This window comes from Pipistrellus hanaki (genome assembly GCF_964339955.1).
Source record: "Pipistrellus hanaki genome assembly, chromosome: 12".
Lineage (NCBI taxonomy): Eukaryota > Metazoa > Chordata > Mammalia > Chiroptera > Vespertilionidae > Pipistrellus > Pipistrellus hanaki.
This window is the reverse complement of record NC_140514.1, coordinates 16,797,930-16,814,640: the sequence shown is the minus strand read 5'-3', so window position 1 is coordinate 16,814,640 and position 16,711 is coordinate 16,797,930. Positions and strand designations below refer to the sequence as shown.

At 34.3% G+C, this 16,711-nt stretch overlaps 1 protein-coding gene across 2 annotated transcripts in view; it reads left to right on the top strand.

Annotated features, from left to right (window-relative positions):
- HNRNPLL (heterogeneous nuclear ribonucleoprotein L like) overlaps nucleotides 1–16,111 on the top strand; it is a 29,439-nt gene extending 13,328 nt beyond the window's left edge. Inside the window, exons 7-13 of one of the 2 annotated variants that reach the window (XM_084901452.1) lie at nucleotides 3,281–3,352; nucleotides 7,799–8,016; nucleotides 11,107–11,228; nucleotides 11,753–11,954; nucleotides 12,672–12,729; nucleotides 12,811–12,909; nucleotides 15,067–16,111. In XM_084901452.1, the coding sequence (XP_084757578.1) occupies nucleotides 3,281–3,352; nucleotides 7,799–8,016; nucleotides 11,107–11,228; nucleotides 11,753–11,954; nucleotides 12,672–12,729; nucleotides 12,811–12,909; nucleotides 15,067–15,122 (827 nt within the window). In that variant the 3' untranslated portion in view covers nucleotides 15,123–16,111. The remainder of the gene's footprint in view (nucleotides 1–3,280; nucleotides 3,353–7,798; nucleotides 8,017–11,106; nucleotides 11,229–11,752; nucleotides 11,955–12,671; nucleotides 12,730–12,810; nucleotides 12,910–15,066) is intronic. The other variant, XM_084901453.1, reaches the window with a different exon arrangement.
- Nucleotides 16,112–16,711: the final 600 nt, after the last annotated feature.

Below are 16,711 nucleotides of genomic sequence, written 5' to 3'. Positions count from 1 at the left end.
TCATGTTAATTTGTGTAACTCGAAATTTTGACATGTCAAATGTAGGTGAAAGTAACATGTCTGTTCAAGGTAGAATATATTTAAACTTGATAAATCTGAATATAAGAGCAGTTCATTTGAGATACATTTTCACCTATAATCTATAAATGCTAGATTTCATGAGCATAGATTTTACTGGTAAACTTGTTCAATGAAGTGTGTGGCAATTTTGGAATATACAGGTTAAAATGTGGATCTTGTAAAAACAAGGGGGCTGCAATATTGGCTACATCTCAACTACAGTATCAGCATCTGAACCATATGTTGGGAAAACTCACCAAGATGAGTATGTCTGTAAAATTGAATAAACTAAGAAAAAATTTTATGGCATCCAAAACATCTTGGGCGGTAGGGACTCTATAATAACAGTATGTACTCTTGCCCAAAGAAAAAATACAATGCAGTGGTCCTTGGACTCTTTAAATATTTAGGACTTTTGGATGATTGGCCCCTTTAATTCTCAATTTTCAGGAAATTATCATGCCTTGTGTATGGGGTTACAAAAGATTTGTTTGGTAATGCAGCTTTGGCTGGCCCCCCATATTTTTCACTTCTCAGTAGTCTGCTTGGTGCAGGCTTGGTGCAGTAGAATCCAGTATTGGAAAACAAAGCCTTGTTGCTCAAACAACAGAACAAGTGGTTGATGAGAAATCTCTCACTTCTGTCAAATTATAGTCAGTTATTGAACACTCAGGGGTATTGTTTTACTTATTTGAAATAGGGATTTTGGTTACATTTTTTTTTTAATGTCTCAAAACATAGACATACTTCTTATTTTGATAGTGTTAACATCTATTCTTTTAAAAGATCAAAAGTTTATACAAATCCAGCTTACATTAATTTCTCATGCAGGGAATTGCAGTCAGAAAAGTTTAGGATTGTGTAAGGTAGATATTTAAACAATGAAGTAGATTAAAGAAAGTCAAACAGAATTTTAGTTGTTTATGCTTTCAAGGGAAAAGAATTTTTGTTGTCTGGCAAGATGATAGCAGCTTATGTTTTTGTTGTGACTAGCTTCTACTCAAGTTGATATTGAAGTGTAACTTTTCTACCAAAACAAAGTGCTTTTATAAATATAAGCCGAACGTTCTAAGCCTGGACTCCAGAGAATCCCTCATGAAATGTTAAGCAAAACTTGTCTATATATGTATGTTTTGGGAGAGAAGGCCCACAGCTTTCATCAGATTTCTGATGAATCCAGGAAAGGTTACAAACACTATTTATAGACTGGTGTGTTTAGTGTATGACTCTTCTGTACACTTCTTCTATTTTTTTGTGACCTTATATTAGGTAGTGAATGCTTCAAATAAAGAGAATGATTAATAATGAGGATGTTTGGCTGAAAGATAACTTGGAGAGTATATCTACCCTAACTTCTTCATTTTATGAATGAAGATTTTTCCTATGATTTACTGCAAATTAGTGGTTAAGTGGGGATCTGTTTCTCAATCCACTGCTCTTTATAGCACATCATTAACTATCTCAATAAAATGGAACCCTGAAAACAAGCTGATATTGGTTGAAAATTTCTAGATTAGATTTGTATTTAGTGGTTGGTGGCATGCTTAAATAGAGGCACATTAGCACAATGTTGTAGCAGATTGGATTGATTCAAGAGGAGTGAGACTTAAATGGTGCTGATTTAATGAAAAAAGGGAACTCTGACTACTTAGTCTGGAGAAGAAATGATTTTGGGGAAATGGAGTGGGAGGATCATAGCTTTGAAGCACTTGGAAGGGTATTTGGAGAAAGAATGAGTAAGGCCCCAAATGGGAGTAGAGGACCAATTTCTGTATACCTGAATAATACAAACATTGATTTCCTTATGATTTAGGTTTACCTGAAAATGTAAGGGAAAGTAGTGAGTATCTTGTTACTAGCAGAGGCTAGTCAGGGGTAGGGAACCTTTTTTCTGCCACAGGCCATTTGGATATAACATCATTCATGGGCCATACAAAATTATCAACATAAAAATTAGCCTGCTAAATTTGGTCAAATCTTTATTAACTCACGCCTAATGCTTTGGCAGAGGCAGACCAAATGATTTTGAGGGCCTTATGTGGCCCGAGGGCTGGACGTTCTCTACCCCTGGGCTAGATGGTCCCAATTGATGTAAAGAAAATTTATACACTGAATAAAATATTGAACTAAATGACCTTAGTTTCCTATCAATGCTGTGATAACTTGGAATAAGTAATTAAAATTATATTTCTCTAGACTGAGGTGAAAATTAAAGTATTTCTCATCTCCCATAAATCTCATTTGTTTAGTTGACTATAATGATATAAAGAGCGTCTCTCTCTTTGAATTTTCAAAGACTAGAATGACCAGACTCTTAAGATATATTAAAAAAAAAAAAATCTTACCGGACATTATAATTTGACCAGCAAATTTTCTAAAAGTATTGTACAATGAATTTTTAAATTTACTAACCAACGTTGGAAGTGCTGTTTTAGAAACTTACTTTTTATTGACACCTCAAATTAGATTTGGCGACATTGGCTTGCCTTCCCTGAAGATGTAGCTAAAATAAAAATTATAGGAGTATTGTAGTATTCTCATCCAATAATGTAGCCCCCTTGGTTAGCTTTATCTGGCATATTAAACGTTGGGGGGTGCTCATAGTCCTACCTGGTGTTAAGCTCTATACACATACTACAGTCTGGGCCAGTGATGTGCACATTCCCAGCTCTGAAGTCTGTAGGTGTTTGTAAATATGTGTATATACATACAAAATACTCTGTGTTTACTGATTGTGAAACCATGTAATACAGGTTGTTGTTGGCTTATGCTGAACTTCTTGAAAGAAGCCCACTTTGAAAATGTGTTGCTGTTGAAGCTAATAGTATGATTCAGGTACTGTCTTTCAAAAGTACTGCACTTAAAGCTTGTTTTAAAGACATGTATTGGTAAAAACTTCTGTACAGTGTCAAACCCTAGCATTGTGTACATTCACTTTCTGAAAAGTATCCATTCTTCTTAATTTTGAAAGTGTGATTGTATTTGGCATTTGCCAAAAAGATATTTTCAAGTTAAGTGGAGTTTGTTAGATAGAAGTACTTTCTTAAACTTTTGGTGTTTGTATTTAAAATGGATATGAATGGATGTTTAAAGTTAACCAGGAATCATATTTTTTTTATTATGAATTGTAATGGATGTTTTGAATGGGTTTTCCCATGTGAGAACTCTGTTAAGTACTTGGATCAAAATTGTTAAAACCATGTTTCTACTTTTGTGTCAGATAGAGGAAAGGGTCGCCAGAGACAAGCCATTTTGGGAGAACACCCTTCTTCGTTTAGACATGATGGCTATGGTAAGTTTGTCAAGGCAGAAGGAAGGGAGTATAGACGAACTGTTAGCATTTTTGCATTTCTGATGAATGGCACATTTCTTGTTTCTATATTTCCTGCTCACTTGACTTGGTTTATATGGGATTGGTCCCTTATAATGTACTCCCAAGGCATTGTCCAAAACCTTTTTTTTTTTTTTTTTTTTTTTTTTTTTAAAGAATATTGATATATTTTATAATTCTTGAGATAAATGAGTTATTGGTTGGGGATTCGAAAGTTTTCTTCTTTTTTTTTTTTAATTTTTACCATTATATCTTGTTTTGTTTTGTCTTGGTTTTGATTAGTAATGGGCTCTGGTTTTGTTAGAGGACCAAAAAGAAGTATTATTGCTCAGTAAAGTGTATTTTCTTTCATACTAGCAATTATGAACAAAGAGGAATTTTGAGTAAGAAAGGCAGAAAGAACGGGGTATTTATTGAAAAGGAAACTTGTTTCTGGTTAGATCTTGATTTTAATTCTACAGTTGGTATTTTGGTTTTAAATTAGTTTTATTTAACTTCTCTTTTAAAACTTCTTTAGTTTTTAAAAAAAAGTATATATTTGGTTTTAATGTTTGCTATGTTGGCAAGTTTAAGATTATGAAACCAAGAATAATCTTCCTCAGGAAAGAGCATTCTCAGGCTATTGTTCTTGTGAGTAGATGTTGAGAATTGCTGTTGATAAGATTAACTGGTTATAAGTTCTGTGGTTTTAAATATTTTTCAGTTTTTATTGAGTCTACCTATTTTGTGGTTTAAAGTTGAAGTCCGGTGCTATTTGGAGTAGTAGAAAATGGAAATTACTTTTGTCATAGCAAAGTGCCTGGTGTTGCCTCTTGTCTGAAATGTCTACATGCTTGATGACCATTCTTAGCTGTGAATTTTAGCTTATTCCCTGTCGTTTTTTTGAACTCCAGGAATTTATTACATTTGTTTGTTGATGTTTCTATAGTAGTCTTCATGGCAAAAGACATTGAAACAATATGTTATATCAAACAGGAAGTGTGGTGTATAGAATGAAAATCTTACTGTGGACTGTCAATATAGTGAGTGTGTTCCTTGGTAATTTGTCTGTTTCTTTAACTGTAAATGTTAACAATGGTTGGGTAGTTCTGACCCTCCGTAAAGAAACTCTTATTAGGAGCCTATTGTGCTTTGCCTAATGGAGGGTTAAAAAAGAATTGCTGACCACAAGTTTGTAGTGGAGTTGTGGAATACATAACTGTGTTACAGGTGTCAGCTGAAGGTTAAAATTGGCATAGCAGGCTAAAAAAATCTGTGAAAGAATAAATGAAGGACAAAAAACTCTACTGTAGTAGTGTTGACACATACTTTTCTCAGTGTGAGTTTTCAGGTTTTCCTTCTTTTATAAAATTTATCTGATTGAAAAGTTGTATAAGTAAGAATATGTTTTATGCCCTAGAAGAACTTTATACATGTATATTTTAAAACCTATTATACTCTGTCAGCTTAATGCCCTAATTTATTTGGAGTGTCGTGTGTGTGTGTGTGTGTGTGTGTGTGTGTGTGTGTGTGTGTAAGTATTTTAAAGCACAAGTTTATTTAAGTAAGATGCAAAATCCTTTGGAATGATGATAGTTATTAAATAGGGATCCCTCAGGAATGAAGAGGAATGGTTGTGGTGGGGTTGTGTAGGGCATCTATTCTGAGCTATGTCCATTGAAACACTTCACTGAGAATAATTCTCCTTTCCCAGAGAAGTATGAGGAATAGGGTATAGGAGGGGAGAGGGACTGGTGGTGGGTTGAGAAGGGAGAGAAGGGGATGGAGAGAGGGAAAGAGAAAGAGTTATGAATAAAGAGGCAGAGAAGTAAGATGTGAAATTGGGGAAAGGTGGTGATGGCGTGGGTGCTAGTGATACTGAACTGAACCTTTGTACAAATCGTGCAAATCACACATGTATTCCGCAAAACAGGCTTACTTGCATTTTTGTGCCATATCACGTGGCTTAAGAGGTTTAATTATTTAGATTAAATTTGTTACTTAATTTTTATAACAGTTTAAATCTGTGCTTTCAGAATTCTTTAGCTCTTTTTATTTTGGGAAGCCCGGCCTATGAGGTGAACTGGTAAAAGCCCCGATACTTTAAAAGTGGCAAAAATAAACATACAGATTTATTTGGGGTGAGCCCAAGAAAAGTTTGTGTATTAATTGTTAGTATCTTTGGATATAGTTCTGGACCAAAGATTTTAGAATATGCCTTCAAAATATTGCCTATTTATGTAGTATTTTTTCACATAAGTGAATTTTTAAATACTGGAAGCATTTTTTAAGCAGCAAAACTTTTTTGCATGAACTAGTTAGTATAGAAAGTTTTTAAATGACTTTCATGTTTTTCTTATTTTCCTAAACAATCTAGGTAACAATTTAAGTTCTATAGGTAACATAATTTAATTCTGATGGCTAAAGGTCCTAATTATAAACAAAAGTGATATTCTTGCACTGAATTTTATTGTTACATCAAAAGTTTTTTACTTTGGCCAACTTAACGTAGAATGGAAAGTTTCTGCTGTCCATCTACCATACATCTTTTCACTTTCCATGGAAAAGAAAATCTAGTGATAATAGTGAAGTGTCATTACTGTACGAGCAAGTGGTGGGATGCAATATAATATGTATGTACACTTTTGTAAGAGGGAAAAGAATGATTGATATATGACCCCAATGTATGTATAACAGTTTAAATTAGAGGCCAAAATATGTATAGTTACAAGTAACTCACCCTTATCTACATTGATTGTTTTGATAAACTACCAATTACCAGCAGAAGAGCAGCTGAAAACCATGACCAATTTAAGGCAACACTGATGACAATGTATTGATAAGTATTCTTTATAACAATGATTTTCAACCTGTTTCATCTCGTGGTGCACATAAATTAATTACTAAAATTCTGTGGCACACCAAAATTATATTATTTGCTGATCTGCCAAAAAAAAAGGTACACACTGGAAGGTTATTGTCATGTTGGCTATTGTCATTTTTTTATTTGATGATCTAAGGGAAAAGAGGTCAGTGTCCCTGACTAAAGAGTCAGGTATTGCATGTTTTAAAAATTCTTGTGGCACACTAGTTGAAAATCGCTGCTTTATAAAACCACAGGAATTTACATCATTTGCATGTGCTCGGTGGTGGTGCTGTGTTATGAATCACAGCTACACTTAGAATACTGAATTGGAGTCCATGTGAGCTCTAACAGCATGCCGTTATCCAGAGTATAGTAGTTCTTAGTAGTAACTCAGTGGATGACAAGTGTTCCTTAGTCTCATAAAAATGAAAGTCAGAAGCATTATATACTCTTCACTTTTGAGAAACAAGGAAAGGACTTGGGAGTTTGGATTGGTTTCTTGCCCATCAGGAGGACCTTTGCATGTTTCAAGAATGTGCTTTTATAATCACGAACTCAGGAGCTGCTGAGATGTACTTCTGAGTTGTTTGTCTCCAGCTTCGTTGTCCCTTCTGAGTTCTCATGTAAGAACTTTCTCCAGATTCCCTGATTCCTGTCTATTTCACTCACTCGCGCTTTATTTTTCTTGTTCCTTCCCATCAGTTGTGGATGGGAAAAACAGATGAAGTTGTTTAGAACTACAAAGTTAGCAGGTGGATTCTTAAGGATTTGTATGAGAGATGTAGGTTTTTGTGTTTCTGTGACAACAGGTTCAGATATTCAGGTATTTTCTTCTGGTTCTTGGTGTTGTTGCAAAAAATGGGTTGCTGCATAATGACACCTTGGAATAGGTGTGATATTAACTGAATTAGAAGTAGAATAAAATACTAACCTGAAAGTATGTTATAGTAAATTATATTTAAAGGAGAACTAAAGATGTTCTTTTGGTTATATCTGTATATAGTTTTCTAGATTTCACTGTATATGTTATGGTATTATCCTCTCCTCTAAAAGACGTTGGCAGAAGGGATTTTTTTAAAAAAAACTTAAGGTATAATGTATATAAAGTAGCCCAAAGATTTACTCTGATTTCCTCCTCCCCATTTATGGCCTGATCTTACATACTTTTGGCCGGGGGGGTGGGGGGTGGGGGATTTAAACTACTATTTTTTAAAACACAGAAACATAAAACCTGATGTATGCAGGTACATGCAGGCCTACGTATATGGGATCTGGTACAAATGTAGATTTTATTATTCATACAGGTTATATTTGAACATTCACACATTTGAGTTTTCTTTGGCCATACATCAGTCTAGTTATAGTAAGAGTTTATTTTTTTATGTGGTATAGTGTATTTGCTAAAGTTGTATTTCTCTCTCTCTCTCTCTCTCTCTCTCTCTCTCTCTCTCTCTCTCTCTCTCTCTTTCTCCCTTTCTCCCTTTCTCCCCTCCCCCCTTCCTTCTTACCTTCCCTCCCCTGCCCTTCTTCTCTCCTTCCTTTCTTTTTGGTCATTTTTGTAGGATCACATGGTCCGTTGTTGCCTTTACCGAGTCGTTACAGAATGGGTTCTCGAGATACACCTGAGCTTGTTGCATATCCATTACCGCAAGCTTCTTCCTCTTACATGCACGGAGGAAATCCCTCTGGTTCGGTTGTGATGGTTAGTGGATTACATCCACTAAAAATGAACTGTTCGAGAGTCTTCAACCTATTCTGCTTATATGGAAATATTGAAAAGGTAAGTTCCTTTTTTACAATTTTTTTGCTAAGATAATATAGTAAGAAAATCTGAAAAGGCAGCAAATACAGGGTGTCCTAAAAAATGTATACATACTTTAACAGCTGATAGCTCAGTTTTGAAAATGAAATGCATTTTAATAAACACTGCCTTTATAATTATTCAAAATGTGTGTATACATTTTTTGGGGGGGTATCCTATATATGTTTTCTTCTTGAGTTAGGAACATTCAAATTACTTTAGTAACAAATGAACCACATGAGCTAAAAATCCATTAAGTAGGAACTCCAGAATTTATTTTTTGTAGGTAAGTGATCAGTATAGGTTGTTGTTACTAAAAATTTTTTTTAAATATAACTAATATGAATAGAAGCCTAAAACAATTGAATCAATTACTGGAGTATTATAGGCATAAGTCTTATTTTTTTTAATCATTTCAAAGAGGTAATAGCATTTAGCATGTTAAACTGTGGAATTTGGAAGAACTAGGTATACATAAATATGTCTCAGACTTAGCCATAAGTCTAGATTTGTATATACCTGCCTCCCATGTGCTAGAGTTCTTGTATCTTCTGAGGAAAAATGCACTTTTAGACCCACTTTGGTGTTCAGAACTTTCTGTTTGGTGGTTTATACTTCAAAAGGAGCAAAAATTTAAATTAAACATATTTCGAAGATATTTAAAATTTTAACTTTATATCCACCAGATAACTAACTCTGTGGTTCCCCCAGGTCTATGATGTTTTGTTCATTGATAATCATAGAAATATTTAGGATACTTCCTATCACAAAGCAGATAGATATTAAACTATTTTTGAAAGAATTGTGGGAAATTTAACTGGGCAAATTATTGGTAATCTTAAGTTACTAATTGTTTGAATTACTTGCTAATTGAGTTTTAATATTGTGGTAATGATGCTTTCCCTGTTATTTTATGAGTGTTTTTTTTTATGTTCTTTTTACAACAAAAAAGTGTAAGTATGTGAGTTACTTAGTACTCTTAGTTCTTACTTTAATTCTAAAGCCTTCCTGAATTGATAAAGGAACTTGGAAAAATATCTGAAATAAGAATTTCCTCAACATAACTATTTGACAACATTTAAAAGAAAAAGAAAAAGAAAAATTCACATTTGGTATAGGGGATACATTTAGAATATTTCTACTTATATAACTAGCTAAGACTACATGGGTCAGATTTAGCAACATTGGGGCAAATAGTTCAGATTTTTTCATACAGACATTTATCTTAGACACCTGTGCATTTATTTAAGGTCTAAGAGCCTTATGCTTGATAACTAAATGGGCTAATATGTACTTTAACCTTCTTTACATAGTGTTAACTTTTCTGTTTGTGCTTTTCACATTAGTAGATAATCAGAATCAGTTTAATCAATATCTTTAGTAGATCTTTGTCTTTTATGTTATAAACGGACTAGATGCCCGTGCACAAATTGTGCACCAGTGGGCTCCCTCAGCCTGGCCTGTGGGATCAGGTTGAAACTACCTCTCTGACACCCCCTTTCCCCTCTGGGGCCTCAGATTGTGAGGAGGTGTAGGGCAGGCTGCGGATCCCCACTGGTGCATGATTGGGGCTAGGAAGGAATGCGGGAGGGCTCTAGAACGTCTCACTTAGTCCCTATCAGCTGGACCCTGGCAGCAAGCTAACCTATAGGTCGGAGCATCTGCCCCCTGGTGGTCAGTGCATGTCATAGTGAACAGTTGAATGGCCTTAGCATATCATTAGCATATTATGCTTTGATTGGTTGAACGGCTGACTGGTCAACTGGACACAGCATATTAGGCTTTTATTATATAGGATAGGATTATCATATGATTTAGAAACCAAATCACTTTGTCTAATAAACTTAAGTTTTCTGTATGTTATTTGAACAATTATAATATCTCACTCCACATATCAATAATTTTAAGACATTTTAAATGATATAATATGATATCATATGATATATAATACATTAAATAAAAGCCATAATATTCTTAAAATATCTTTGTATAATTAACTTTACCTAACTTCTTTTAAAGAATTACCAGCATAAGAACTACATACTTCACATACGTATTTACTTACTATTAGATTTGTAGATGTTATTGGATTTAGTCAAGGGAGAAAAATTTTGCCCATAAGAAGACAAATGAAACTGAAAAGTTTTTCTACAGTTGAATTTTGTTCAAGTATAGGTGTAGTATAAAAATGCTAACGTAGCCCATTGAAAGTTGCGATGGTGAATATAAATGCTATGTTGCATTTGTTGTGTAAGTACATTGCCAATCTTCTTTTGAGGTTAACTGATAAGGAAGCATGTTCAAGATGTCATGGATGTTAGTAATACTTAATAGCTATTTACAGACTTTCCAAGGAGAGGAAAATCACTATGCTGAGTGATTTTCATACTTGATCCAATCTAACCCTTACAGCATTTATACTAAAATTGGAATGTGCCTCTGCCCCAGATATTATGAAAATTTGTGAAGTATTGCCTGTTTTTTAAACTGCCCCTGCCTTGCACCATTTTACTGGAAATGTTGTCTCAAGGCCTTCTTGTATTATTTCTTGATAGGATTTTGTATATCACTGCAAGAGCACTCTGGTTATTTGGTAATTATCACTTTCAAATTTCTGACCTACCTACTAGAATATAAACTTCAAGAAGACGTGGCCGGTTATGTTCACTAGGGAGAGCCTAGCACAGTGCTTATCAAAGCATATTGGGCATTTAATATTTGTTGAATGAAAAAATGTTGAGTCCTGTCAGATATTATTATCTCCAAGTTGAGGCTCAGAGAAGTGAAGCAGTTGCTGTAGATTACAGAACTGATAAATAACAGAGCCAGGGTAAGCCTGTGCTCTTCTGTCAATTATATAATTATAGTCTTTTTATAAAAAAAGCTTTATTGAATTTTGATATGAGTTAAAAGTGTCTAGTAATAATATAAAATAGAATAAAAGTTTAAGATTCCAGGTGATCTTCTGTATTTGTCATCAGCCACTACTTAAACCATATTATCTTTTAGAAATTCTATTACTATGAAAGGGAATTACACGGTCACATCTACGGGACTTTGTATTTACAGGTGAAATTCATGAAGACCATTCCTGGCACAGCGCTGGTAGAGATGGGTGATGAATATGCTGTGGAAAGAGCTGTCACACACCTTAACAATGTCAAATTATTTGGGAAAAGACTTAATGTTTGGTAAATATCTTAAGTGGTAAATTTTAAACATCTTTTTTATTAGAGGCATGATTTTAATTTCAGAATATTTTAGTGTAACTGAAGGCACATCTGAAACTAGCACCTATAGTGTTGTTATTTTAGACAAAATATTAGGATCATATAATTCAGATTTTGCTTACCTGTGCTTGGTTTTTAGTTTTAAGATCATACAACAGCATGTTTAAGAGTCTCATGCTCTACCGACTGAGCTAGCCGGGCGAGGTAATACAACAGCATGTTTAAATGGGCACATTTTACATTAAAGTTTTCTAATATAAGAACATATTCAATAGATTTTTTTCTAGTTAATGTCTAAAATAGAAGAGTGATTTAACTAAAATTAAATATTGAAATACTAAATACTTAAACCATGTTTAAATAGCCATGTGTGCTTCTTTGGTAAGGTTGGTGGAGGCATATATGTTAACATTTTGAGGCTGCCTACTTACTGCTTTTTTTCTAACAAGATGCATGTTCTGTACCGGTTTCCTTTCTATCTTCAGTGTGTCTAAACAACATTCAGTTGTTCCAAGTCAAATATTTGAGCTGGAGGATGGTACGAGTAGCTACAAGGATTTTGCAATGAGCAAGAACAATCGCTTTACAAGTGCTGGCCAAGCATCTAAGAATATAATCCAGCCGCCCTCGTGTGTGCTGCATTATTATAACGTTCCACTGTGTGTCACAGAAGAGACCTTCACAAAGGTGGGCATTGAAATGCAAATTGTGTAAAATGTCCCTTTTTTTCGTTTTAAAATGTCTTATGTCAGCCTCATTTTAAAGTCTTTCTCTGCTCATCTACTTTTGATATTATTAATATTCTGTTTGTTTGTTTGGTACTTTATTTATATAGTTTATTCCTTGGCCATTATACTTTTCTGGCCTCCATTCATCATTGGTCTTGTTTTGGTTTGTGGCACAATCTTTTGAGAGTTGGAATTAGAATGAGATACCCTTATTCCTGCATTTGGAAAGTTTTCTTACTGTGTTCTTAATTCCTACACTTCAAGAAGACCGCATCCGTTTTGTTCACTGTGGAGTAACTGGCACAGTGCTTACTAAAACAAAACAGCATTTTACATGTCCCTGCCTTTTCCCCTGGCTGTAGGAAATGCTTCAGTAGAGAATTGACTTTCTGGAACTCCACTCCTATTGGTCAAGCAGTAAATCCTGGTCTACTCTGAGAATATGTATTTCAGTTACAAACCTGTGGTTTTTTGTACAGCACTAAATGTACATAGTTTGTAGACTATCACTATTTTTGACTTTTCTCATACAGCTTTTTGATCTAAAAACATATGACTTAATTCATTCATGACAGGGTCAAAACTTAAATGCTACCATAAAGTTTAACTTCCTTTAGAAAAGGTAGGAATATTATTTTGGCCATATTTTTAATGGAGCTTTATATTTCTTTAACAGTTATGTAATGACCATGAAGTTCTTACATTCATCAAATACAAAGTGTTTGATGCAAAACGTAAGTGCACACTCTCTCTTTTTAGATTTTCTGGTTAAGTTGATGACAAATAACAACTGGATTTGTGATTCTTTGTTTTAGCTTCTGCCAAAACCCTTTCTGGACTCTTAGAATGGGAATGCAAAACTGATGCAGTAGAAGCCCTTACAGCACTTAATCACTACCAGATAAGAGTTCCAAGTAAGTAAAATTGTGTCATTTTTTCAATGGGAGGTGCCATTAGAAGCATTGACAATAATTTAAAAATAACATTTATTAGCTTTAAAAAATACAGAGAAGTACAAAGAAAACAAGGTATATAAATCCCACATAATACTTGTATTAGCTAACATTTACCACTTTAAACCAGCAAACATTTATTATCTTACTCTTTCTGAGGGTCAGTAATCTGTGTGCAGTGTAGCTGGGTGGTTCTGGCTTGGAGTTTCTTCGGAGGCTGCAGGTATCTGGGTCTGCAGTCATTTCTAGTCTTTTTTTCCTTTTTTTCTTTTAAATATATTTTATTGGTTTTTTACAAAGAGGAAGAGAAGAGGAATAGAGAGTTAGAAACATCGATGAGAGAGAATCATTGATGAGCTGCCTCTTGCACACCCCCTACTGGGGATGTATTCGCAACCAAGGTACGGTACATGCCCTTGACCGAAATCGAACCTGGGACCTTTCAGTCCGCAGGCCGGCACTCTATCTACTGAGCCAAACTGGTTTTGGGCATTTCTAGTCTTAACTGGGGTCTGGAAAATCAACTTCCAAGTTCACTCGTGGTTGTTTGCGGGCTCAATCAAGCTTCCATGGTAACTGGCTTCCTTCAGAGTGAGTGATCCAACAGGGAGCAAAAGACCAAAACAGAAACTACAATGTTTTTTTTTTGTTTGTTTGTTTTTAATATATTTTATTGATTTTGTACAGAGAGGAAGGGAGAGAGAGAGATAGTTAGAAACATCGATGAGAGAGAGACATCGATCAGCTGCCTCTTGCACACCCCCTACTGGGGATATGCTCGCAACCAAGGTACATGCTCTTGACCGGAATCGAACCCGGGACCTTTCAGTCCCCAAGCCGACGCTCTATCCATTGAGCCAAACCGGTTTCGGCTACAATGTCTTTATAACCTAATATTGGAAGTGGGGTATTATCACTTACACTGTATTCTCGTGATTACACAGACCAACCATGGTACATTGTGAATACCAGGGCTTTGAATACCTTCAGGCGTAGGGATCATTGGGGCCATATTGGAAGCTGGTTTCTATAATACCTCTGATCTAGAAGAAAACAATGCATGTATCTTGGCAGGTGTGGCTCAGTGGTTGAGCATTAATCTATGAACCAGGAAGTCAGGGTTTGATCCCCAGTCAGGCATATGCCCGGGTGTGGTTTCAATCCCCAGTGTGGGACATGCAGGAAGCAGCTGATCAATGATTCTCTCATCATTAATGTTTCTTTCTCTACCTCTCCCTTCTTCTCTGAAATCAATAAAAATATATTTTAAAAAGACAAGATTTCTAACAAAAGAAAAAAAAAATACCAGAATTGTTTTTTTTGCATAATCAATTGATGAAGAGTTATCTCTGCTTGGTCTGAAAAGTTAAAAAAAAAATGCATAAAATGGAATTTTGTGTGTGGATTATACCCAATTTTTAAAAAAAGTGAATTTAAAATTTACATAACCTGTTGATCAGAGATTTAATATTAGATGTCCTGATTTTTTTTTCAGCTTATTGATATCTTCCTGTGCACTCCCGTCTTGTCCCACTTCCCAAGTTACATTTGAATTGGTAGAGGAATTATCATTGGTAATATTTTCTGCAAAGTGAGCTTAACCGCATGGACACAGGCCTAATCCTGATACTATTAACTCTCTAAAAAAAACATCAGTGCCTTCTAAGTGTCAGATAATGTTTAGAACAGTAGGAATGTGGCAATGGACAAAGTCCCTGCTTTCATGGAACTTGCCTACTAGTAGGTATGAATAAAAGTACTCTTCCCTGCCCTGACCAGTTTGGCTCAGTGGGTAGTATCGGCCTGCAGACTGAAGGGTCCCGGGTTTGGTTCTAGTCAAGGGCATGCACCTTGGTTGCAGGCACATCCCCAGTAGGGGGTGTGCACGAGTCAGCTGACCAATGTTTCTAGCTCTCTATCCCTCTCTCTTCCTCTCTCTAAAAAAAAATCAAAATTTATTTTTTTAAAAAGTAATCTTTAACCTTACATAGACATTTTCCTTCTTTATATTTCTGCTTCTAATACTATACAAAGGTAAAATAATTTATTCGGCTAATTCAAGGTAATCTTGAAAGTTGGAAGGAGTGAACTATTAACTTTGTTTTTTAATTTTTACAGATGGTTCCAATCCCTACACATTGAAGCTTTGCTTTTCTACGTCATCCCATTTATAAGAGAAGAGCATGCTAGAATTTATGTTCATGGTTACTACAGTTTTAAAGCTATACTTCATTTGAAAAATGGAAAATGGTTCATCTAATGTTGCCTTGCTTACTTTGACTTAAGATCCTGTTCTGTAATAAATATTTTGCCTTGAGTAAATTTGTTGTAAACTTACATATTGAATTGTTTTCATTTTAAAATAGAATGTCATAATGTAGACTATCTACAGCTTCCTTGTAGATTGCTCAAATATATCATTTCTAATCTTATTATTTTTCTTCTGCAGTGAAAATATATTTGCATTTTTAATGCTAATTATCTGCAAGTATTTTTCCATTGTGTATGAGATTAATGCAGGTGAGAGTATTGCATTTTAATATTATAGAATTCCTATTAAATGTTTAGATGTTTAAGTATATTGCAGTTATTCATAATAAACATAACTTGTATTTATTAAGTATTTTAATCAAGTTTGAGAAGAACATACACATATTAAATTTTAAGTACTACAGATTTAGCTGATTTATATTTCTGAAAGGCTAACAGACATGTGGGTACACTTGTACAGTATGCACTCAAACTTATTTAATTTTTTTAAGTCATTGTCCATTTATATTGACATGCCTCTGTTTCTAGTTCCAGTTTGGAGATTTTATAAAGGTACAACACTGTGTTCATCTTCACTGGTTGCATGTGACTTGATCTTGAAAACATGTCTAGTATTCGACATTGAGATTTCCATAGAAGTTATGATTAACAGTGTCTCTTCTATTGATAGATAATCTGAGATCCATGGATGGGCTTTAGGGAGTCTGTGAACCCCCTAAAATTGGATGTAGGACTTTGGGTACTTGCATTTTTATTTTTTACTCTTGAATCCATCAGTGATATATGTATTTTTCTATATGGTGTAAGGTATACGGATCTAATTTTATTTTTATTCCAAACAGATAGCTATTTGTTTCAACACCATTTATTAAACATTCTTTCTCCCAGTGGATTTGTTTTTGTTTTTTTCCTTTATTTGCGAAATAATATATCACATACATAGGGCAAGTAAGACGTAAGGATTAAGAGACTATTGAACACTTGTTATCAAGGTCACAGCTTTTTTGTTATCAAAAACTGATACAGTGATTTTTATTTTCATCTTAAAAGAGGGGAGAATATGTTTCATCTACTTAGAATAACTGAAGTTTATAGTTGGCAATAGTAGTTTTGTGATCTTGAGACTTTTAAACAAATTTGCATGTAGAAATTCCATTTAGATCTTTCTAAAAGCTTTGTTTTAGATTTTAACATAAAGAAAACAGTTTGCCTTAATCTTTTTAGAAATGAGCTTTAACAAATTTAAGAGCTAATAGAAAGTTTAGATAGAAACTAAACACATTTACCTTTATTTCCCCTTAAATTTTAACAACAGTGGACCAGTATCTCTTTAGCCCTATAAAGATTTAGAAAAATTTAAATTCAGCCTAGAATAGCGATTTTCAATCTTTTTCATCTCATGGCACACATAAACTAATTAAAATTTTGCAGCATACCAAAAGATACATCTTTTTGCCAATCTGACAAAAAAAAAAAGGGTATAATTTTGATT